The sequence below is a fragment of the Salmo trutta genome, unplaced genomic scaffold (assembly GCF_901001165.1).
Source record: "Salmo trutta unplaced genomic scaffold, fSalTru1.1, whole genome shotgun sequence".
Taxonomy (NCBI): Eukaryota; Metazoa; Chordata; class Actinopteri; order Salmoniformes; family Salmonidae; genus Salmo; species Salmo trutta.
In genome coordinates, this window is record NW_021822565.1 from 1 (window position 1) to 25,928 (window position 25,928).

The window sequence follows — 25,928 nt, forward strand, 5'->3', positions numbered from 1 at the left end:
TCTCTCTCTCTCTCTCTCTCTCTATTTCTCTGTTGCTGTCTCTCTCTCTCTCTCTCTCTCTCTCTCTCTCTCTCTCTCTCTCTCTCTCTCTCTCTCTCTGTCTCTCTGTCTCTCTTTCTCTCTCTCTGTCTCTGTCTCTCTCTCTGTCTCTTTCTCTCTCACTGTCTCTGTCTCTCTCTCTCATTTGATTCCCCACTACTTTTGACCAATGCCCATAGTATAGTACTATATAGGGAATAGAGTGCCATTTGGTATTCTCCCTCCCTCCCTCCCTCCCTCCCTTCCTCCACTAGATGTGGGAACATTGCTGCGGGGACTTGCTTCCTGTCAGCCACCAGAGCATTAGTGAGGTCGGGGACTGATGTTGGGCGATTAGGCCTGGCTCACAGTCGACGTTCCAATTCATCCCAATGGGATTGAGGTCAGGGCTCTGTGCAGGCCGGTCAAGTTCTTCCACACCAATCTCAACAAACCGTTTCTGTATGGACCTCGCTTTGTGCACGGAGGCATTGTCATGCTGAAACAGGAAATGGCCTTCCCCAAACTGTTACCACAAAGTTGGAAGTACAGAATCGTCTAGAATGTCATTGTATGCTGTAGCATTTAGATTTCTGTTCACTGGAACTAAGGGGCCCAAACCATGAAAAACATCCCCAGACCACTATTACTCCTCCACCAAACTTTACAGTTGGCACTATGCATTGGGGCAGGTAGCGTTCTCCTGGCATCCGCCAAACCCAGATTTGTCTGTCAGACTGCCAGATGGTGAAGCATGATTCATCACTCCAGAGAACGCGTTTCCACTGCTCCAGAGTCCAATGGCGGTGAGTTTTACACCAATTACAGCCGACGCTTGGCATTGCGCATGGTGATCTTAAGCTTGTGTGCGGCTACTCTGCCATGGAAACACATTTCATGAAGCTCCTGAGGAACAGTTCTTGTGCTGACGTTGCTTCCAGAGGCAGTTTGGAACTCGGTAGTGAGTGTTGCACCCGAGTACAGATGATTTTTACACGCCACGCGCTTCAGCACTCAGCGGTCCCGTTCTGTGAGCTTGTGTGGCCTACCACTTCGCAGCTGAGCCGTTGTTGCTCCTAGACGTTTCCACTTCACAATAACAGCACTTACAGTTGACCGGGGAAGCTCTAGCAGGGCAGAAATTTGACAAACTGACTTGTTGGACAGGTGGCATCCTATGACATTTTTACATTTTAGTCATTTAGCAGACGCTCTTATCCAGAGCGACTTACAGTAGTGAATGCATACATTTAATTTCATTTCATGCATTTTTATTTTATTATTTAAAAAAAGAAATTGTTCTGGCCCCCCGTGGGAATCGAACCCACAACCCTGGCGTTGCAAACACCATGCTCTACCAACGGTGCCACGTTGAATTGTTTTGAATTAATGTCTTAAATCATTTGATATTTTTTGTTGTTGTATTTTTCTCAGTTAAATGTCAGTTCTGAAAGGTCTTGGGCCAGACTAATTCAGAGGCCCAGTTAGTTAGTTACTCCACCAATCACCAGAACTAACGCTGGATTCCTTCCTTTCTATTTCTGACTCTGATCTCAGGGAGTTAGGCTGTTTCCCAAAGGGCACACTGTTCCCTACCTAGTGCACTAGTCCTATATACTGTATGAAGGGAGTAGTGCACTAGTCCTATATACTGTATGAAGGGAATAGAGCTCCATTTGGGAGGCACATCATTCTCCTCAGTGATGTGCTATATGAAGAGCATAGCATGCTGGGTATTGATCTTAGACCTCATTCTCCTCAGTGATGTGCTATCTGAAGAGCAGAGCATGCTGGGTATTGATCTTAGACCTCATTCTCCTCAGTGATGTGCTATCTGAAGAGCAGAGCATGCTGGGTATTGATCTTAGACACTCTTTGATCCGTCTGCATAAGTACAGTAAACACAAGTCCCAAATGACACCCTATTTCCTACATAGTGCACTCCTCCAGGGTATCTGGTCAAAATTAGTGCACTATGTAGGGAATAATTAATCATTTGGGACACACATGCCCTATATAAAACGGGTTTGGCTAAGCTCCCTTCCATTCTAATTGGAATGAATTGAAATAATAATTTCCCCGTGGGTCATATGAGTTTGTAAAATGAAAGGCTTGTGGGAGACGTATTGTCTTCCGTATGAATTCACCATCTGTGGGTCTTCATAGCTGGTTATCTTTCCTTTAAATGTGTTAGTGTCCTCAGGAAGTGGGGTGGTTTAGTGCCTCTACTCTACAGAGCTACGTGATCATACTGCCTGTGTCCTAAATTACACCCTATTCCATAACTAGTGGACTACTTTTGATAAGACCTTTATGGACCCTGGTCAACAGTAGTGCACTATATATAGGGAATAGGGCTCTGGTCTAAAGTAGTGCACTATATATAGGGAATAGGGCTCTGGTCTATAGTAGTGCACTATATAGGGAATAGGGCTCTGGTCTAAAGTAGTGCACTATATAGGGAATAGCATCTGGTCTATAGTAGTGCACTATATAGGGAATAGGGCTCTGGTCTAAAGTAGTGCACTATATAGGGAATAGGGCTCTGGTCAACAGTAGTGCACTATATGTGTTTCTGTTGTTAGCAGGGTTAGCGGTGAGTCTCCCTCCAGACTCACTCTGTCCCTGGGTGTTTCTGTTGTTAGCAGGGTTAGCGGTGAGTCTCCCCCCAGACTCACTCTGTCCCTGGGTGTTTCTGTTGTTAGCAGGGTTAGCGATGAGTCTCCCCTCCAGACTCACTCTGTCCGTGGGTGTTTCTGTTGTTAGCAGGGTTAGCGATGAGTCTCCCTCCAGACTCACTCTGTCCGTGGGTGTTTCTGTTAGCAGGGTTAGCGGTGAGTCTCCCTCCAGACTCACTCTGTCCGTGGGTGTTTCTGTTAGCAGGGTTAGCGATGAGTCTCCCCTCCAGACTCACTCTGTCCCTGGGTGTTTCTGTTGTTAGCAGGGTTAGCGGTGAGTCTCCCTCCAGACTCACTCTGTCCCTGGGTGTTTCTGTTGTTAGCAGGGTTAGCGGTGAGTCTCCCTCCAGACTCACTCTGTCCCTGGGTGTTTCTGTTGTTAGCAGGGTTAGCGGTGAGTCTCCCCTACAGACTCACTCTGTCCCTGGGTGTTTCTGTTGTTAGCAGGGTTAGCGGTGAGTCTCCCCCCAGACTCACTCTGTCCGTGGGTGTTTCTGTTGTTAGCAGGGTTAGCGGTGAGTCTCCCTCCAGACTCACTCTGTCCGTGGGTGTTTCTGTTAGCAGGGTTAGCGATGAGTCTCCCCTCCAGACTCACTCTGTCCCTGGGTGTTTCTGTTGTTAGCAGGGTTAGCGGTGAGTCTCCCTCCAGACTCACTCTGTCCCTGGGTGTTTCTGTTGTTAGCAGGGTTAGCGGTGAGTCTCCCTCCAGACTCACTCTGTCCCTGGGTGTTTCTTTTGTTAGCAGGGTTAGCGGTGAGTCTCCCCTACAGACTCACTCTGTCCCTGGGTGTTTCTGTTGTTAGCAGGGTTAGCGGTGAGTCTCCCCCCAGACTCACTCTGTCCGTGGGTGTTTCTGTTGTTAGCAGGGTTAGCGGTGAGTCTCCCTCCAGACTCACTCTGTCCCTGGGTGTTTCTGTTGTTAGCAGGGTTAGCGGTGAGTCTCCCCCCAGACTCACTCTGTCCCTGGGTGTTTCTGTTGTTAGCAGGGTTAGCGGCGAGTCTCCCTCCAGACTCACTCTGTCCCTGGGTGTTTCTGTTGTTAGCAGGGTTAGCGGTGAGTCTCCCTCCAGACTCACTCTGTCCGTGGGTGTTTCTGTTGTTAGCAGGGTTAGCGGTGAGTCTCCCCCCAGACTCACTCTGTCCCTGGGTGTTTCTGTTGTTAGCAGGGTTAGCGGCGAGTCTCCCTCCAGACTCACTCTGTCCCTGGGTGTTTCTGTTGTTAGCAGGGTTAGCGGCGAGTCTCCCTCCAGACTCACTCTGTCCCTGGGTGTTTCTGTTGTTAGCAGGGTTAGCGGTGAGTCTCCCTCCAGACTCACTCTGTCCCTGGGTGTTTCTGTTGTTAGCAGGGTTAGCGGCGAGTCTCCCTCCAGACTCACTCTGTCCCTGGGTGTTTCTGTTGTTAGCAGGGTTAGCGGTGAGTCTCCCCTACAGACACACTCTGTCCCTGGGTGTTTCTGTTGTTAGCAGGGTTAGCGGTGAGTCTCCCCCCAGACTCACTCTGTCCGTGGGTGTTTCTGTTGTTAGCAGGGTTAGCGGTGAGTCTCCCTCCAGACTCACTCTGTCCGTGGGTGTTTCTGTTAGCAGGGTTAGCGGTGAGTCTCCCTCCAGACTCACTCTGTCCGTGGGTGTTTCTGTTAGCAGGGTTAGCGATGAGTCTCCCCTCCAGACTCACTCTGTCCCTGGGTGTTTCTGTTGTTAGCAGGGTTAGCGGTGAGTCTCCCTCCAGACTCACTCTGTCCCTGGGTGTTTCTGTTGTTAGCAGGGTTAGCGGTGAGTCTCCCCCCAGACTCACTCTGTCCGTGGGTGTTTCTGTTGTTAGCAGGGTTAGCGGTGAGTCTCCCCCCAGACTCACTCTGTCCCTGGGTGTTTCTGTTGTTAGCAGGGTTAGCGGTGAGTCTCTCCCCAGACTCACTCTGTCCCTGGGTGTTTCTGTTGTTAGCAGGGTTAGCGGCGAGTCTCCCTCCAGACTCACTCTGTCCCTGGGTGTTTCTGTTGTTAGCAGGGTTAGCGGTGAGTCTCCCTCCAGACTCACTCTGTCCGTGGGTGTTTCTGTTGTTAGCAGGGTTAGCGGTGAGTCTCCCCCCAGACTCACTCTGTCCCTGGGTGTTTCTGTTGTTAGCAGGGTTAGCGGCGAGTCTCCCTCCAGACTCACTCTGTCCCTGGGTGTTTCTGTTGTTAGCAGGGTTAGCGGTGAGTCTCCCTCCAGACTCACTCTGTCCTTATTCTCTGAAGGCAGTGGGCAAAAGCAGTATCACACTTGCTGAACTTGCTGTGACTTTTCACAATGGTATTTACATTAGCAAGTATTCTGCTAGACCTGTCCTTGAGCTAAAAACTGTCTCCTCTCATGTTCTCTGTCCGTGTGTGTTTGTCCCCTTTCCGTCCAGACGTGCAGCATATAAAGCGCGGGGACATCATCCTGAAGAGGGAGCTGGGAGAGGGAGCGTTTGGAAAGGTCTTCCTGGCAGAGTGCTACAACCTCGTCCCCACCAAGGATAAGATGCTGGTGGCTGTCAAGGTAAGGAGGGATCCCCGAATAGACACAGTACTGTTACAGCTGTCAGTAGGAGGGATCCCCAGAACAGACACAGTACTGTTACAGCTGTCTGTAGGTGGGATCCCCCGAACAGACACAGTACTGTTACAGCTGTCAGTAGGAGGGATCCCTCGAACAGACACAGTACTGTTACAGCTGTCAGTAGGAGGGATCCCTCGAACAGACACAGTACTGTTACAGCTGTCTGTAGGAGGGATCCCCCGAACAGACGCAGTACTGTTACAGTTGTCAGTAGGTGGGATCCCCCGAACAGACACAGTACTGTTACAGCTGTCAGTAGGCGGGATCCCCCGAACAGACCAGCCCTGTGTTCCAGCTATAAGGGTCAGACCAGCCCTGTGTTCCAGCTATAAGGGGTAAGACCAGCCCTGTGTTCCAGCTATAAGGGTCAGACCAGCCCTGTGTTCCAGCTATAAGGGTCAGACCAGCCCTGTGTTCCAGCTATAAGGGGTCAGACCAGCCCTGTGTTCCAGCTATAAGGGTCAGACCAGCCTTGTGTTCCAGCTATAAGGGGTCAGACCAGCCCTGTGTTCCAGCTATAAGGGTCAGACCAGCCCTGTGTTCCAGCTATAAGGGTCAGACCAGCCCTGTGTTCCAGCTATAAGGGGTCAGACCAGCCCTGTGTTCCAGCTATAAGGGGTCAGACCAGCCCTGTGTTCCAGCTATAAGGGGTCAGACCAGTCCTGTGTTCCAGCTATAGGGGTCAGACCAGTCCTGTGTTCCAGCTATAAGGGTCAGACCAGCCCTGTGTTCCAGCTATAAGGGGTCAGACCAGTCCTGTGTTCCAGCTATAAGGGTCAGACCAGCCCTGTGTTCCAGCTATAAGGGGTCAGACCAGCCCTGTGTTCCAGCTATAAGGGGTCAGACCAGCCCTGTGTTCCAGCTATAAGGGTCAGACCAGTGTGTTCCAGCTATAAGGGGTCAGACCAGCCCTGTGTTCCAGCTATAAGGGGTCAGACCAGTCCTGTGTTCCAGCTATAAGGGTCAGACCAGCCCTGTGTTCCAGCTATAAGGGGTCAGACCAGCCCTGTGTTCCAGCTATAAGTGGTCAGACCAGTCCTGTGTTCCAGCTATAAGGGTCAGACCAGCCCTGTGTTCCAGCTATAAGGGTCAGACCAGCCCTGTGTTCCAGCTATAGGGGTCAGACCAGCCCTGTGTTCCAGCTATAAGGGTCAGACCAGCCCTGTGTTCCAGCTATAAGGGTCAGACCAGCCCTGTGAAAACTAAGTCTGTAGTTGTTGTATGATGGCTTACAGTCATGATTTGAAACCTTGTGGAACTAGACTCATTGGGGAGATGCAGGACAGTCTGGACAGCTTGCATGTCAAGGAAACCTCCCTAGAAGAAAGAAACCTTGAGAAACTAGACTCAATGGTGAGATACAGGACAGCTTGCATGTTAAGGAAAACTCCCTAGAACGAAGACACTAATCCTACTTTGTCTTAAATTGGCAGCATCCTATTTTCATATCTTCTCAAAATGACATGCTTTAGAAACAAAAATGAATGTAATTATTAAGAGAAATGACTTGCATATCTAAATTATATTACACAGCATTTAATACATGTCGTCATAACCCAATATAGCCTGTTAATATCTGAATATAGAGAGGAAGCGTGGTAACCTATAGGTCCTGTAGAGAGGAAGCATGGTAACCTATAGGTCCTGTAGAGAGGAAGCATGGTAACCTATAGGCCCTGTAGAGAGGAAGCATGGTAACCTATAGGCCCTGTAGAGAGGAAGCATGGTAACCTATAGGCCCTGTAGAGAGGAAGCATGGTAACCTATAGGCCCTGTAGAGAGGAAGCATGGTAACCTATAGGTCCCCTGGAGAGGAAGCATGGTAACCTATAGGCCCTGTAGAGAGGAAGCATGGTAACCTATAGGTCCTGTAGAGAGGAAGCATGGTAACCTATAGGTCCTGTAGAGAGGAAGCATGGTAACCTATAGGTCCTGTAGAGAGGAAGCATGGTAACCTATAGGTCCTGTAGAGAGGAAGCATGGTAACCTATAGGCCCTGTAGAGAGGAAGCATGGTAACCTATAGGTCCTGTAGAGAGGAAGCATGGTAACCTATAGGTCCTGTAGAGAGGAAGCATGGTAACCTATAGGCCCTGTAGAGAGGAAGCATGGTAACCTATAGGTCCTGTAGAGAGGAAGCATGGTAACCTATAGGTCCTGTAGAGAGGAAGCATGGTAACCTATAGGCCCTGTAGAGAGGAAGCATGGTAACCTATAGGCCCTGTAGAGAGGAAGCATGGTAACCTATAGGCCCTGTAGAGAGGAAGCATGGTAACCTATAGGTCCTGTAGAGAGGAAGCATGGTAACCTATAGGCCCTGTAGAGAGGAAGCATGGTAACCTATAGGCCCTGTAGAGAGGAAGCATGGTAACCTATAGGCCCTGTAGAGAGGAAGCATGGTAACCTATAGGCCCTGTAGAGAGGAAGCATGGTAACCTATAGGCCCTGTAGAGAGGAAGCATGGTAACCTATAGGTCCTGTAGAGAGGAAGCATGGTAACCTATAGGTCCTGTAGAGAGGAAGCATGGTAACCTATAGGCCCTGTAGAGAGGAAGCATGGTAACCTATAGGCCCTGTAGAGAGGAAGCATGGTAACCTATAGGCCCTGTAGAGAGGAAGCATGGTAACCTATAGGCCCTGTAGAGAGGAAGCATGGTAACCTATAGGTCCTGTAGAGAGGAAGCATGGTAACCTATAGGTCCTGTAGAGAGGAAGCATGGTAACCTATAGGCCCTGTAGAGAGGAAGCATGGTAACCTATAGGTCCTGTAGAGAGGAAGCATGGTAACCTATAGGTCCCCTGGAGAGGAAGCATGGTAACCTATAGGTCCTGTAGAGAGGAAGCATGGTAACCTATAGGTCCTGTAGAGAGGAAGCATGGTAACCTATAGGTCCTGTAGAGAGGAAGCATGGTAACCTATAGGTCCTGTAGAGAGGAAGCATGGTAACCTATAGGTCCTGTAGAGAGGAAGCATGGTAACCTATAGGTCCTGTAGAGAGGAAGCATGGTAACCTATAGGCCCTGTAGAGAGGAAGCATGGTAACCTATAGGTCCTGTAGAGAGGAAGCATGGTAACCTATAGGTCCTGTAGAGAGGAAGCATGGTAACCTATAGGTCCTGTAGAGAGGAAGCATGGTAACCTATAGGCCCTGTAGAGAGGAAGCATGGTAACCTATAGGTCCTGTAGAGAGGAAGCATGGTAACCTATAGGTCCCCTGGAGAGGAAGCATGGTAACCTATAGGCCCTGTAGAGAGGAAGCATGGTAACCTATAGGTCCTGTAGAGAGGAAGCATGGTAACCTATAGGCCCTGTAGAGAGGAAGCATGGTAACCTATAGGTCCTGTAGAGAGGAAGCATGGTAACCTATAGGTCCTGTAGAGAGGAAACATGGTAACCTATAGGCCCTGTAGAGAGGAAGCATGGTAACCTATAGGCCCTGTAGAGAGGAAGCATGGTAACCTATAGGTCCTGTAGAGAGGAAGCATGGTAACCTATAGGCCCTGTAGAGAGGAAGCATGGTAACCTATAGGTCCTGTAGAGAGGAAGCATGGTAACCTATAGGCCCTGTAGAGAGGAAGCATGGTAACCTATAGGTCCTGTAGAGAGGAAGCATGGTAACCTATAGGCCCTGTAGAGAGGAAGCATGGTAACCTATAGGCCCTGTAGAGAGGAAGCATGGTAACCTATAGGCCCTGTAGAGAGGAAGCATGGTAACCTATAGGCCCTGTAGAGAGGAAGCATGGTAACCTATAGGTCCTGTAGAGAGGAAGCATGGTAACCTATAGGTCCTGTAGAGAGGAAGCATGGTAACCTATAGGCCCTGTAGAGAGGAAGCATGGTAACCTATAGGTCCTGTAGAGAGGAAGCATGGTAACCTATAGGTCCCCTGGAGAGGAAGCATGGTAACCTATAGGTCCTGTAGAGAGGAAGCATGGTAACCTATAGGTCCTGTAGAGAGGAAGCATGGTAACCTATAGGTCCTGTAGAGAGGAAGCATGGTAACCTATAGGTCCTGTAGAGAGGAAGCATGGTAACCTATAGGCCCTGTAGAGAGGAAGCATGGTAACCTATAGGTCCTGTAGAGAGGAAGCATGGTAACCTATAGGTCCTGTAGAGAGGAAGCATGGTAACCTATAGGTCCCTGTAGAGAGGAAGCATGGTAACCTATAGGTCCTGTAGAGAGGAAGCATGGTAACCTATAGGTCCTGTAGAGAGGAAGCATGGTAACCTATAGGCCCTGTAGAGAGGAAGCATGGTAACCTATAGGTCCTGTAGAGAGGAAGAGGAAGCATGGTAACCTATAGGTCCTGTAGAGAGGAAGCATGGTAACCTATAGGCCCTGTAGAGAGGAAGCATGGTAACCTATAGGCCCTGTAGAGAGGAAAGCATGGTAACCTATAGGCCCTGTAGAGAGGAAGCATGGTAACCTATAGGTCCTGTAGAGAGGAAGCATGGTAACCTATAGGCCCTGTAGAGAGGAAGCATGGTAACCTATAGGCCCTGTAGAGAGGAAGCATGGTAACCTATAGGCCCTGTAGAGAGGAAGCATGGTAACCTATAGGCCCTGTAGAGAGGAAGCATGGTAACCTATAGGCCCTGTAGAGAGGAAGCATGGTAACCTATAGGTCCTGTAGAGAGGAAGCATGGTAACCTATAGGTCCTGTAGAGAGGAAGCATGGTAACCTATAGGCCCTGTAGAGAGGAAGCATGGTAACCTATAGGCCCTGTAGAGAGGAAGCATGGTAACCTATAGGCCCTGTAGAGAGGAAGCATGGTAACCTATAGGTCCCTGTAGAGAGGAAGCATGGTAACCTATAGGTCCTGTAGAGAGGAAGCATGGTAACCTATAGGTCCTGTAGAGAGGAAGCATGGTACCCTATAGGCCCGTAGAGACGAGCATGGTAACCTATAGGTCCTGTAGAGAGGAAGCATGGTAACCTATAGGTCCCTGTAGAGAGGAAGCATGGTAACCTATAGGTCCTGTAGAGAGGAAGCATGGTAACCTATAGGTCCTGTAGAGAGGAAGCATGGTAACCTATAGGTCCTGTAGAGAGGAAGCATGGTAACCTATAGGTCCTGTAGAGAGGAAGCATGGTAACCTATAGGCCCCTGTAGAGAGGAAGCATGGTAACCTATAGGTCCTGTAGAGAGGAAGCATGGTAACCTATAGGTCCTGTAGAGAGGAAGCATGGTAACCTATAGGTCCTGTAGAGAGGAAGCATGGTAACCTATAGGTCCTGTAGAGAGGAAGCATGGTAACCTATAGGTCCTGTAGAGAGGAAGCATGGTAACCTATAGGTCCTGTAGAGAGGAAGCATGGTAACCTATAGGTCCTGTAGAGAGGAAGCATGGTAACCTATAGGCCCTGTAGAGAGGAAGCATGGTAACCTATAGGTCCTGTAGAGAGGAAGCATGGTAACCTATAGGTCCTGTAGAGAGGAAGCATGGTAACCTATAGGCCCTGTAGAGAGGAAGCATGGTAACCTATAGGTCCTGTAGAGAGGAAGCATGGTAACCTATAGGTCCTGTAGAGAGGAAGCATGGTAACCTATAGGCCCTGTAGAGAGGAAGCATGGTAACCTATAGGCCCTGTAGAGAGGAAGCATGGTAACCTATAGGCCCTGTAGAGAGGAAGCATGGTAACCTATAGGTCCTGTAGAGAGGAAGCATGGTAACCTATAGGCCCTGTAGAGAGGAAGCATGGTAACCTATAGGCCCTGTAGAGAGGAAGCATGGTAACCTATAGGCCCTGTAGAGAGGAAGCATGGTAACCTATAGGTCCCCTGGAGAGGAAGCATGGTAACCTATAGGTCCTGTAGAGAGGAAGCATGGTAACCTATAGGCCCTGTAGAGAGGAAGCATGGTAACCTATAGGCCCTGTAGAGAGGAAGCATGGTAACCTATAGGTCCTGTAGAGAGGAAGCATGGTAACCTATAGGTCCTGTAGAGAGGAAGCATGGTAACCTATAGGTCCTGTAGAGAGGAAGCATGGTAACCTATAGGTCCTGTAGAGAGGAAGCATGGTAACCTATAGGCCCTGTAGAGAGGAAGCATGGTAACCTATAGGTCCTGTAGAGAGGAAGCATGGTAACCTATAGGTCCTGTAGAGAGGAAGCATGGTAACCTATAGGTCCTGTAGAGAGGAAGCATGGTAACCTATAGGTCCTGTAGAGAGGAAGCATGGTAACCTATAGGCCCTGTAGAGAGGAAGCATGGTAACCCATAGGTCCTGTAGAGAGGAAGCATGGTAACCTATAGGTCCTGTAGAGAGGAAGCATGGTAACCTATAGGCCCTGTAGAGAGGAAGCATGGTAACCTATAGGCCCTGTCTGAACCCAATGCATTTGAAAACTACACCATGTGGACATTCTGTTCGTCCCCAGAGAAAGTTAGCGTTGGACCCTGGCGTGTTTCATGCAGCCATGTGGGTAATTTCCTAGGCTTTGATTTACGTACGCAAAGCTGGACGAGTTTATAAAAGATGTCTGATTGAATAAAGTCGATCTCACAGCCAGCTGGACTAGTTTATAAAAGATGTCTGACTGAATAAAGTCGATCTCACAGCCAGCTGGACTAGTTTATAAAAGATGTCTGACTGAATAAAGTTGATCTCGTGTATCCTCTACATTCATTAATCAGACAAAGTAGCTATATGTCCATGTGGTCACATCCGGACAAGCAAACTCTAGATCTCAGATGTATTTTTGTCAATATTTAGTCCATGAGGACTTGCCAGACAGTGATGATAAAGTGAGTGCCTCGTCAGTAGCCTCCTGAATCTCATCAGTAAGAGAGATGTTCATTTCGCTCCCTAATTTGCATACTAGTATGCTTTTTTTTGGTAGAAATTATTTGCAGATTAAATGAATAAAATATCACTGCAGGATCAGTAGGTAGTCTAGTGGAGAGATAGTTTCACTGTGGTCCGTCGGCAGCGTAGCCTAGTGGTTAGAGTGTTGGACTAGGAAACGAAAGGTTGCAAGTTCAAATCCCTGAACTGACGAAGTAAAAATCTGTCATTCTGCCCCTGAACAAGGCAGTTAACCCACTGTTCCCTGGTAGGCCGTCATAGAAAATAAGAATTTGTCCTTAACTGACTTGTCTAGTTAAATAAAGGTTAAAAATAAAATATGATAAAAGAAAACAGATTAAATATCACCATCTGATGAAACTAATGCATTTATGAGAAAAAGGTTTTTAATCCCCCTGTAAGAGCTTGATAGTTTGCTGGTTGAAAATACCAACGTAGCATTACAATATCCCAGAGGACACCAAAATGGAGCTTGTTCGGCAAAACAAATCGGGGAAGGGGGAAGGGGGAAGAGGGAAGAGGGGGGGAAAGTCTGTTGTGTTGTCGGATAGGAATGGTGTCTGTTTACATTCAAACACCATCTTCCTCCGTCTCCATTGGAATAGAATATGAAACAGAATATTACTTTATGTCAACGAATTGAAACGAACCCTGCAGTTCTCATCCAGTTATTATCTGTTTCCGAGCGCTCGTAGTTATTATGTTGGAATGACGCCCAGGAAACAAACATTTACTTAATGTGTATCCACAATTCCGTCCTATTCACTATGTAGTGCACTACATTTGACCAGGGTCCATAGGGGCTCTAGGGAAAAAAAACTAGTGCACTATAAAGGGATTAGGATACCATTGTGGATACACTACACTAAGTAAAATGTTTCTCCTCTGGGTCCAGGACAGTTTGTTTAGTGGAGTCACCAGAACACTGTGACCACGCTGTCTGCAGACAGGTGACGCTTTACACTAAAGCCAGAGGGGGTGTGGTTCGTGGCCAATATACCACGGCTAAGGGTTGTTTTTAACCCCTGTGCGGCCTCCATCCCGTATGCGGGACGGACATCCAGCGAAAAATCCTATCCGCATTAGCATAACAAAATTTAATAATTATTATTTTTCAAATTTTTTTTCAAATTATATCGTTTTATAGATACACCTCTCCTGAATCGAACCACGTTGTCCGATTTCAAAAAGGCTTTACAGCAAAAGCAAAACATTAGATTATGTTAGAGGAGTATATTGTAAAAGTAGCCACATAGCCATTTTCCGACCAACCACATGCATCACAAATAACCAAAAAACAGCTAAATGCAGCACTAACCTTTTACAAACTTCATCAGATGACACACCTAGGACATCATGTTACACAATGCATGCATTCTTTTGTTCGATAAAGTTCATATTTATATATAAAAACAGCATTTTACATCGGTGCGTAACGTTGACTAACTATTTTCCCTCAAATGCATCCGATGAAACAGCGCTACAATTTACTAAATTACTATTCGAAAACATTTTTAAAATGTAATATTGTCATTCTAAGATTTATAGATGAATATCTCTTGAAAGCACCTGTCATACCAGATTTAAAAATAACTTTACTGGGTAATCACACTTTGCGATAAAAGGGGATGCGATACTCAGAAAATTAGCTGGTAAACCTAGCTCGGCGCCATCTTGGAACAATCACATATCACATCTAATCTTGTATACTATTGTCAATAATCCCTTACCTTTGATTATCTTCATCCTTAGGCACTTCCAGTAATCCCAGGTCCACAACAAATGTATTTTCGTTCGAAAAAGTTAATCCTTTATGTTCCAATAGCTTGTTGTTGTTAGCGCGTTCTGAAGGCTGCACCAAAAGTTCCGTCGTGCGCGGGACTTCTCTCTCAACAAAATGCATTTTTTTTAAATTTAAGTTCGTTCAAACATGTCAAACGTTGTATAACATAAATCTTTAGGGCCTTTTTCAACCAGAGCTCCAATAAGATTCAAGGGGGACGGTTGCATTGTCTTTCTAAACATTTCGAAAGGGGAGGGTAGCCAGGGGCGCCGGCGTCATAATGGTGATGGCCCTCCTCATGTGACCAATTTCAACAGCGTGTCATTCATTCAGTTTTAACAGTAGGAGACTCAAACCACTTTGTAAAGACTGGGGACATCTAGTGGAAGCAATAGGAAGTGCTCAAGGAACCATAGCTCATGGTGTGATTAATAGGCAACGTGATGAAGTTGAGTCCACAATTCAGAATTCCACATCCTGTTACGATCTGTCTCGGGGTTTTGACTGCCATATGAGTTCTGTTATACTCACAGACACCATTCAAACAGTTTTAGAAACTTTAGGGTGTTTTCTATCCACAAGTATTAATTATATGCATATCCTAGCTTCTGAGTTTGAGTAGGAGGCCATTTAAAATGGGCACGAATTTTTTTCTAAAATCACTGTAGCGCCCCCTATCCTAGGCGAACGCCAAGAGGTTTTAAGCACGATGCAACGTGGAGTGCCTGGACACAGCCCTTAGCCGTTGTATATTGGCCATATATCACAAACCCCAGAGGTGCCTAAATTGCCATTATAAACTGGTTGCCAACGTAATTAATTAATTACAACAGTAAACATGAATGATGTGTCTTACCAGTGGTTTACGGTCTGATATACCAACGCTGTCAGCCAATCAGCATTCAGGGCTCAAACCACCCAGTTTATAATATACTGTTTTATTACCAAATAGATTATATGGCAGCAAACTGGGCAGTTATATTACATGAAAGGCAGTACCAGTCAGAATAGATGGCAGTATATATTACATGAAAGGCAGTACCAGTCAGAATAGATGGCAGTATATATTACATGAAAGGCAGTACCAGTCAGAATAGATGGCAGTATATATTACATGAAAGGCAGTACCAGACAGAATAGATGGCAGTATATATTACATGAAAGGGAGTACCAGACAGAATAGATGGCAGTATACAGTACAGTTATATTACATGAAAGGCAGTACCAGTCAGAATAGATGGCAGTATACAGGACAGTTATATTACATGAAAGGCAGTACCAGTGAGAATAGATGGCAGTAAATATTTCATGAAAGGCAGTACCAGACAGAATAGATGGCAGTATATATTACATGAAAGGCAGTACCAGTCAGAATAGATGGCAGTATATATTACATGAAAGGCATTACCAGTCAGAATAGATGGCAGTATACAGGACAGTTATATTACATGAAAGGCAGTACCAGTCAGAATAGGTGGCAGTATACTGGTCAGTAATATTGTTGTCTATAAGCTGCAGTACCAACAGTAAACCAACCTCCTCTCTGGGTCCCAGAGCCCGAAGGAACCCAACCTGTCTGTTGTCTATAAGCCTGTCTGATATCAATGTGTTTACTACTACGGTAGTACCAGCCGTAAACAAACAGTACTTCGCTTTCTCTCGTCCACAGACCCTGAAACCGACAGCGTGTCCCTTCGGTTCCCAGAGCCCGAAGGAACCCGACCTGTCAGCCAGAAGAGACTTCCAGAGAGAAGCAGAGCTGCTCACCAACCTCCAGCACCAACACATTGTTAAGTTCTATGGGGTCTGTGTGGACGGGGATCCTCTCATCATGGTGTTTGAGTACATGAAGCATGGAGACCTCAACATGTTCCTCAGGTAATTGTAGAGGATCACATGTCGGGGTTTTATTGGGGGGAGGGGTCTAAAGCTAATTTCCTGTATTTTTTACACAATCCAACATGCCGTCTCTATTTAGAACAAAAAGAAAACAAAAATGTCCACAGTTATCAAGCAACGTAAGAGATGAAACTCCTCTGTCTCTCCTCCTCTGTCTCTCCTCCTCCTCTGTCTCTACTCCTCCTCCGTCTCTGCTCCTCCTCTGTCTCTACTCCTCTGTCTCTACTCCTCCTCTGTCTCTACTCCTCCTCTGTTTCTACTCCGCCTCTGTTTCTACTCCTCCTCTGTCTCTCCTCCTCTGTCTCTCCTCCTCTGTCTCTACTCCTCCTCTGTCTCTACTCCTCCTTCGTCTCTGCTCCTCCTCTGTCTCTACTCCTCCTCTGTCTCTACTCCTCCTCTGTTTCTACTCCGCCTCTGTTTCTACTCCTCCTCTGTCTCTCCTCCTCTGTCTCTCCTCCTCTGTCTCTACTCCTCCTCTGTCTCTACTCCTCCTTCGTCTCTGCTCCTCTTCTGTCTCTACTCCTCTGTCTCTACTCCTCCTCTGTCTCTCCTCCTCCTCTGTCTCTCCTCCTCTGTCTCCACTCCTCCTCTGTCTCTCCTCCTCCTCTGTCTCTACTCCTCCTCTGTCTCTACTCCTCCTCTGTCTCTCCTCCTCCTCTGTCTCTACTCCTCCTCTGTCTCTACTCCTCTGTCTCTCCTCCTCCTCTGTCTCTCCTCTTCTGTCTCTACTCCTCCTCTGTCTCTACTCCTCTGTCTCTACTCCTCTGTCTCTACTCCTCCTCTGTCTCTCCTCCTCCTCTGTCTCTACTCCTCCTCTGTCTCTACTCCTCTGTCTCTACTCCTCTGTCTCTACTCCTCCTCTGTCTCTCCTCTCCTCCTCCTCTGTCTCTCCTCCTCCTCTGTCTCTACTCCTCCTCTGTCTCTCCTCCTCCTCTGTCTCTACTCCTCCTCTGTCTCTACTCCTCTGTCTCTGCTCCTCCTCCGTCTCTGCTCCTCCTCTGTCTCTGCTCCTCCTCTGTCTCTACTCCTCCTCTGTCTCTGCTCCTCCTCTGTCTCTACTCCTCCTCCGTCTCTGCTCCTCTTCCGTCTCTGCTCCTCCTCTGTCTCTACTCCTCCTCTGTCTCTCCTCCTCCTCTGTCTCTACTCCTCCTCTGTCTCTCCTCCTCCTCTGTCTCTGCTCCTCCTCTGTCTCTACTCCTCCTCTGTCTCTACTCCTCCTCTGTCTCTACTCCTCTGTCTCTGCTCCTCCTCTGTCTCTGCTCCTCCTCTGTCTCTACTCCTCCTCTGTCTCTACTCCTCTGTCTCTACTCCTCCTCTGTCTCTACTCCTCCTCTGTCTCTATTCCTCTGTCTCTGCTCCTCATCTGTCTCTACTCCTCCTCTGTCTCTACTCCTCATCTGTCTCTACTCCTCATCTGTCTCTACTCCTCTGTCTCTACTCCTCCTCTGTCTCTCCTCCTCCTCTGTCTCTACTCCTCCTCTGTCTCTCCTCCTCCTCTGTCTCTGCTCCTCTGTCTCTACTCTTCCTCTGTCTCTGCTCCTCCTCTGTCTCTCCTCCTCCTCTGTCTCTACTCCTCTGTCTCTACTCTTCCTCTGTCTCTGCTCCTCCTCTGTCTCTCCTCCTCCTCTGTCTCTCCTCCTCTGTCTCTACTCTACTCCTCTTCTGTCTCTACTCCTCCTCTGTCTCTCCTCCTCTGTCTCTACTCTACTCCTCTTCTGTCTCTACTCCTCCTCTGTCTCTACTCCTCCTCTGTCTCTACTCCTCCTCTGTCTCTACTCCTCCTCTGTCTCTCCTCCTCCTCTGTCTCTGCTCCTCCTCTGTCTCTACTCTACTCCTCTGTCAAATCAAATCAAATCAAATTTATTTATATAGCCCTTCGTACATCAGCTGAAATCTCAAAGTGCTGTACAGAAACCCAGCCTAAAACCCCAAACAGCAAGCAATGCATGTGAAAGAAGCACGGTGGCTGGGAAAAACTCCCTAGGAAAAACTCCTGAGAAAGGCCAAAAACCTAGGAAGAAACCTAGAGAGGAACCAGGCTATGAGGGGTGGCCAGTCCTCTTCTGGCTGTGCCGGGTGGATATTATAACAGAACATGGTCAAGATGTTAAAATGTTCGTAAATGACCAGCATGGTCAAATAATAATAATCATAGTAGTTGTCGAGGGTGCAACAAGCACGTCCGGTGAACAGGTCAGGGTTCCGTAGCCGCAGGCAGAACAGTTGAAACTGGAGCAGCAGCATGGCCAGGTGGACTGGGGACAGCAAGGAGTCATCATGCCAGGTAGTCCTGAGGCATGGTCCTAGGGCTCAGGTCCTCCGAGAGAAAGAAAGAAAGAAAGAGAGAAAGAGAGAATTAGAGAGAGCATATTTACATTCACACAGGACACCGGATAAGACAAGAGAATACTCCAGATGTAACAGACTGACCCTAGCCCCCCGACACATAAACTACTGCAGCATAAATACTGGAGGCTGAGACAGGAGGGATCAGAAGACACTGTGGCCCCATCCGATGATACCCCCGGACAGGGCCAAACTGGCAGGATATAACCCCACCCACTATGCCAAAGCACAGCCCCCACACCACTAGAGGGATATCTACAACCACCAACTTACCGTCCGAAGACAAGGCCGAGTATAGCCCACAAAGAACTCCGCCACGGCACAACCCAAGGGGGGGGCGCCAACCCAGACAGGAAGACCACGTCAGTGAGTCAGTGACTCAGCCCCTGTAAAAGGGTTAGAGGCAGAGAATCCCAGTGGGAAGAGGGGAACCGACAAGGCAGAGACAGCAAGGGTGGTTCGTTGCTCCAGCCTTTCCGTTCACCTTCACACTTCTGGGCCAGACTATACTTAATCATAGGACCTACTGAAGAGATAAGTCTTCAGTAAAGACTTAAAGGTTGAGACTGAGTCTGCGTCTCTCACATGGGTAGGCAGACCATTTCATAAAAATGGAGCTCTATAGGAGAAAGCCCTACCTCCAGCCGTTTGCTTAGAAATTCTAGGGACAATTAGGAGGCCTGCGTCTTGTGACCGTAGCGTACGTGTAGGTATGTACGGCAGGACCAAATCGGAAAGATAGGTAGGAGCAAGCCCATGTAATGCTTTGTAGGTTAGCAGTAAAACCTTGAAATCAGCCCTTGCCTTAACAGGAAGCCAGTGTAGGGAAGCTAGCACTGGAGTAATATGATAAAACTTTTTGGTTCTAGTCAGGATTCTAGCAGCCGTATTTAGCACTAACTGAAGTTTGTTTAGTGCTTTATCCGGGTAGCCGGAAAGTAGAGCATTGCAGTAGTCGAGCCTAGAAGTAACAAAAGCATGGATTAATTTTTCTGCGTCATTTTTGGACAGAAAGTTTCTGATTTTTGCAATGTTACGTAGATGGAAAAAAGCTGTCCTTGAAGCAGTCTTGATATGTTCTTCAAAAGAGAGATCAGGGTCCAGAGTAACGCCGAGGTCCTTCACAGTTTTATTTGAGACGACTGTACAACCATCCAGATTAATTGTCAGATTCAACAGAAGATCTCTTTGTTTCTTGGGACCTAGGACAAGCATCTCTGTTTTGTCCGAGTTTAAAAGTAGAAAATTTGCAGCCATCCACTTCCTTATGTCTGAAACACAGGCTTCTAGCGAGGGCAATTTTGGGGCTTCACCATGTTTCATTGAAATGTAGAGCTGTGTGCCGTCCGCATAGCAGTGAAATTTAACATTATGTTTTCGAATGACATCCCCAAGAGGTAAAATATATAGTGAAAACAATAGTGGTCCTAGAACGGAACCTTGAGGAACACCGAAATTTACAATTGATTTGTCAGAGGATGAACCATTCACAGAGACAAACTGATATCTTTCCGACAGATAAGATCTAAACCAGGCCAGAACTTGTCCATGTAGACCAATTTGGGTTTCCAATCTCTCCAAAAGAATGTGGTGATCGATGGTATCAAAAGCGGCACTAAGATCTAGGAGCACGAGGACAGATGCAGAGCCTCGGTCTGACGTCATTAAAAGGTCATTTACCACCTTCACAAGTGCAGTCTCAGTGCTATGATGGGGTCTAAAACCAGACTGAAGCGTTTCGTATACATTGTTTGTCTTCAGGAAGGCAGTGAGTTGCTGCGCAACAACTTTTTCTAACATTTTTGAGAGGAATGGAAGATTCAATATAGGCCGATTAGTTTTTTAGAATTTCTGGGTCAAGATTCGGCTTTTTCAAGAGAGGCTTTATTACTGCCACTTTTAGTGAGCTTGGTACACATCCGGTGGATAGAGAGCCGTTTATTATGTTCAACATAGGAGGGCCAAGCACAGGAAGCAGCTCTTTCAGTAGTTTAGTTGGAATAGGGTCCAGTATGCAGCTTGAGGGTTTGGAGGCCATGATTATTTTCATCATTATTTCAAGAGATATAGTACTAAAACACTTTAGTATCTCCCTTGATCCTAGGTCCTGGCAGAGTTGTGCAGACTCAGGACAATGGAGCCCTGGAGGAATACCCAGATTTTCCCTGCTCCTCCTGTGTCTCTTCTCCTCCTCTGTCTCTTCTCCTCCTCTGTCTCTACTCCTCCTCTGTCTCTACTCCTCCTCTGTCTCTACTCCTCCTCTGTCTCTACTCCTCCTCTGTCTCTGCTCCTCCTCTGTCTCTTCTCCTCATCTGTCTCTACTCCTCTGTCTCTACTCCTCCTCTGTCTCTGCTCCTCCTCTGTCTCTTCTCCTCATCTGTCTCTACTCCTCTGTCTCTACTCCTCCTCTGTCTCTACTCCTCCTCTGTCTCTACTCCTCATCTGTCTCTACTCCTCCTCTGTCTCTGCTCCTCCTCTGTCTCTTCTCCTCATCTGTCTCTACTCCTCTGTCTCTACTCCTCCTCTGTCTCTACTCCTCCTCTGTCTCTGCTCCTCCTCTGTCTCTTCTCCTCATCTGTCTCTACTCCTCTGTCTCTACTCCTCCTCTGTCTCTGCTCCTCCTCTGTCTCTTCTCCTCATCTGTCTCTACTCCTCTGTCTCTACTCCTCCTCTGTCTCTGCTCCTCCTCTGTCTCTTCTCCTCATCTGTCTCTACTCCTCTGTCTCTACTCCTCCTCTGTCTCTGCTCCTCCTCTGTCTCTTCTCCTCATCTGTCTCTACTCCTCTGTCTCTACTCCTCCTCTGTCTCTACTCCTCCTCTGTCTCTACTCCTCATCTGTCTCTACTCCTCCTCTGTCTCTACTCCTCTGTCTCTACTCCCCAGATGGCCGTCCCCTACAGACTGTATAGATGAATGTTAATGTTTCTACGTCTCTCTCCAGAGTCCACGGTCCAGATGGCCGTCCCCTACAGACTGTATAGATGAATGTTGATGTTTCTACGTCTCTCTCCAGAGTCCACGGTCCAGATGGCCGTCCCCTACAGACTGTATAGATGAATGTTAATGTTTCTACGTCTCTCTCTCTCTCCAGAGTCCACGGTCCAGATGGCCGTCCCCTACAGACTGTATAGATGAATGTTAATGTTTCTACGTCTCTCTCTCTCTCTCCAGAGTCCACGGTCCAGATAGCCGTCCCCTACAGACTGACGGAGAGCTGAGTCTGTCCCAGATGTTACACATCGCTACCCAGATCTCAGCCGGTATTGTGTACCTTGCCTCCCAGCACTTTGTTCACAGAGACCTGGCCACCAGGAACTGTCTAGTGGGCAACGGGCTGTTGGTAAAGATAGGAGACTTCGGGATGTCCAGAGACATCTACAGCACAGACTACTACAGGGTAAGGACTCATGTATGGAGGGACTATAGCGTTGCAGAATTCAAGCAATTTTACAAACAATTCAAAGGCTGGCGGTAGCCCCTTTGGACTCAAAGATTTGATAATTTATGAACATCTGTAACTGCCATTTCCTTTAATCTAGAGCAAAAAAAAATGTCCTCATATGATAAGAGGTAAACACAGTGGGGCAGTCCACGAGGTGGCGTAGTGGCCCTCTTGGTTCTCTGTGGAGGAAGTTGCCTCAGGTCACCCATACATCTACTGTTACTGTTTCACTTTGGTGAATTTCTGTTCTTCCCAACAACCTCATGAACGCATGAGAGAGACATCTGAAATGTGTATATATTTCGGTTTTTGTTATTCCACCTTTTATTTAACCAGGTAGGCCAGTTGAGAACAAGTCCTTTATTTAACCAGGTAGGCCTGTTGAGAACAAGTCCTTTATTTAACCAGGTAGGCCTGTTGAGAGCATGTTCTCATTTCCAGCTGCGACCTGGCCAAGATAAAGCAAAGCAGTGCAGTATTCTCAGTGTGTGGTGCCGGTAACTCCTTTGCTCAAGTCATCCTTTAAATGCATCAGGACCATGAAAAGGGCATCAGGATATATACAGAGCCTTCAGAAAGTTTTCAGACCCCTTGACTTTTTCTACATTTTGTTACGTTGCAGCCTTATTCTGAATTGGATTCAGTTATGTGTTTTCCTCTTCAACTTCCACACAATACCCCTTAATGACATCACAATACCCCTTAATGACATCACAATACCCCTTAATGACATCACAATACCCCTTAATGACATCACAATACACCATAATGACATCACAATACCCCTTAATGACATCACAATACCCCTTAATGACATCACAATACCCCATAATGAGGATAATTACATCTGCAGTTATCTGGATATTTAATGATAATGTAGTTATGAGGATAATTACAACTACAGTTATATGGATATTTAATGATAATGTGTTTATGAGGATAATTACATCTGCGGTTATCTGGATATTTTATGATAATGCAGTTATCTGGATATTTAATGATACTGTGTTTATGGGGATAATTACATCTGCAGTTATCTTAATATTTAATGATAATGTAGTTATGAGGATAATTACATCTGCAGTTATCTTGATATTTAATGATAATGTAGTTATGAGGATAATTACATCTGCAGTTATCTGGATATTTAATGATAATGCAGTTCTGGATATTTAATGATAATGTGTTTATGAGGATAATTACATCTGCAGTTATCTGGATATTTAATGATAATGTGATTATGAGGATAATTACATCTGCGGTTATCTGGATATTTAATAATAATGCAGTTATCTGGATATTTAATGATAATGTGTTTATGAGGATAATTACATCTGCGGTTATCTGGATATTTTATGATAATGCAGTTATCTGGACATTTAATGATAATGTGTTTATGAGGATAATTACATCCCTCCAATGGTGCTGGAGGGAGTAGCAGAAACTATAATGGTGCTGGAGGGAGTAGCAGAAACTATAATGGTGCTGGAAGGAGTAGCATAAACTATAATGGTGCTGGAGGGAGTAGCAGAAACTATAATGGTGCTGGAGGGAGTAGCAGAAACTATAATGGTGCTGGAGGGAATAGCAGAAACTATAATGGTGCTGGAGGGAATAGCAGAAACTATAATGGTGCTGGAGGGAGTAGCAGAAACTATAATGGTGCTGGAAGTAATAGCAGAAACTATAATGGTGCTGGAGGGAATAGCAAAAACTATAATGGTGCTGGAGGGAGTAGCATAAACTATAATGGTGCTTGAGGGAATAGCAGAAACTATAATGGCGCTGGAGGGAGTAGCAGAAACTATAATGGTGCTGGAGGGAATAGCAGAAACTATAATGGTGCTGGAGGGAGTAGCAGAAACTAAAATGGTGCTGGAGGGAATAGCAGAAACTATAATGGTGCTGGAGGGAGTAGCAGAAACTATAATGGTGCTGGAAGTAATAGCAGAAACTATAATGGTGCTGGAGGGAGTAGCAGAAACTATAATGGTGCTGGAAGGAATAGCAGAAACTATAATGGTGCTGGAGGGAGTAGCAGAAACTATAATGGTGCTTGAGGGAGTAGCAGAAACTATAATGGTGCTGGAGAGAGTAGCAGAAACTATAATGGTGCTGGAGGGAGTAGCAGAAACTATAATGGTGCTTGAGGGAGTAGCAGAAACTATAATGGTGCTGGAGGGAGTAGCAGAAACTATAATGGTGCTGGAGGGAGTAGCAGAAACTATAATGGTGCTGGAGGGAGTAGCAGAAACTATAATGGTGCTGGAGGGAGTTGCAGAAACTATAATGGTGCTGGAGGGAGTAGCAGAAACTATAATGGTGCTGGAGGGAGTTGCAGAAACTATAATGGTGCTGGAGGGCGTAGCATAAACTATAATGGTGCTGGAGGGAGTAGCAGAAACTATAATGGTGCTGGAGGGCGTAGCATAAACTATAATGGTGCTGGAGGGCGTAGCATAAACTATAATGGTGCTGGAGGGCGTAGCATAAACTATAATGGTGCTAACACATAATGCACTATACTCCTCTATCATTACATCTAACCCATAACGCACTATACTCTATACACGCTATACTGTATCATTACATCTAACCCATAATGCACTATACTCTATACACACTATACTCTATCATTACATCTAACACCAGTCTTGTTAATGTCTTCCTGTTAACCTGTTTCAGGTCGTGAGTGCACACCATGCTGTACTAATGTCGTCCTGTTAACCTGTTTCAGGTCGGAGGTCACACCGTGCTGTACTAATGTCTTCCTGTTAACCTGTTTCAGGTCGTGAGGTCACACCATGCTGTACTAATGTCGTCCTGTTAACCTGTTTCAGGTCGGAGGTCACACCGTGCTGTACTAATGTTGTCCTGTTAACCTGTTTCAGGTCAGAGGTCACACCGTGCTGTACTAATGTCTTCCTGTTTCAGGTCAGAGGTCACACCGTGCTGTACTAATGTTGTCCTGTTAACCTGTTTCAGGTCAGAGGTCACACCGTGCTGTACTAATGTCTTCCTGTTAACCTGTTTCAGGTCAGAGGTCACACCGTGCTGTACTAATGTCTTCCTGTTTCAGGTCGTGAGGTCACACCGCACTGTACTAATGTCTTCCTGTTTCAGGTCGGAGGTCACACCGTGCTGTACTAATGTCTTCCTGTTAACCTGTTTCAGGTCAGAGGTCACACCGTGCTGTACTAATGTCTTCCTGTTTCAGGTCGTGAGGTCACACCGCACTGTACTAATGTCTTCCTGTTTCAGGTCGGAGGTCACACCGTGCTGTACTAATGTCTTCCTGTTAACCTGTTTCAGGTCGTGAGGTCACACCATGCTGTACTAATGTCGTCCTGTTAACCTGTTTCAGGTCGGAGGTCACACCGTGCTGTACTAATGTTGTCCTGTTAACCTGTTTCAGGTCAGAGGTCACACCGTGCTGTACTAATGTCTTCCTGTTTCAGGTCAGAGGTCACACCGTGCTGTACTAATGTCTTCCTGTTAACCTGTTTCAGGTCGGAGGTCACACCGTGCTGTACTAATGTCTTCCTGTTAACCTGTTTCAGGTCAGAGGTCACACCGTGCTGTACTAATGTCTTCCTGTTTCAGGTCAGAGGTCACACCGTGCTGTACTAATGTTGTCCTGTTAACCTGTTTCAGGTCAGAGGTCACACCGTGCTGTACTAATGTCTTCCTGTTAACCTGTTTCAGGTCAGAGGTCACACCGTGCTGTACTAATGTCTTCCTGTTTCAGGTCGTGAGGTCACACCGCGCTGTACTAATGTCTTCCTGTTTCAGGTCGGAGGTCACACCGTGCTGTACTAATGTCGTCCTGTTAACCTGTTTCAGGTCAGAGGTCACACCGTGCTGTACTAATGTCTTCCTGTTTCAGGTCGGAGGTCACACCATGCTGTACTAATGTCGTCCTGTTAACCTGTTTCAGGTCGGAGGTCACACCGTGCTGTACTAATGTTGTCCTGTTAACCTGTTTCAGGTCAGAGGTCACACCGTGCTGTACTAATGTCTTCCTGTTTCAGGTCAGAGGTCACACCGTGCTGTACTAATGTTGTCCTGTTAACCTGTTTCAGGTCAGAGGTCACACCATGCTGTACTAATGTCGTCCTGTTAACCTGTTTCAGGTCAGAGGTCACACCGTGCTGTACTAATGTCTTCCTGTTTCAGGTCGGAGATCACACCGTGCTGTACTAATGTTGTCCTGTTAACCTGTTTCAGGTCAGAGGTCACACCATGCTGTACTAATGTCGTCCTGTTAACCTGTTTCAGGTCGGAGGTCTCACCGTGCTGTACTAATGTCGTCCTGTTAACCTGTTTCAGGTCAGAGGTCTCACCGTGCTGTACTAATGTTGTCCTGTTAACCT

General features: G+C 46.8%; 1 protein-coding gene across 1 annotated transcript in view; it reads left to right on the top strand.

Annotated features, from left to right (window-relative positions):
- Positions 1-5,083: 5,083 nt before the first annotated feature.
- The window catches only part of LOC115182693 (NT-3 growth factor receptor), a gene marked incomplete at its 5' end in the record, with an annotated part of 29,092 nt that continues 8,247 nt past the window's right edge, over positions 5,084-25,928 (top strand). The window contains 3 exon segments of the mRNA XM_029744193.1: positions 5,084-5,214; positions 15,538-15,746; positions 21,285-21,510. Of these exon segments, the coding sequence (XP_029600053.1) occupies positions 5,084-5,214; positions 15,538-15,746; positions 21,285-21,510 (566 nt within the window).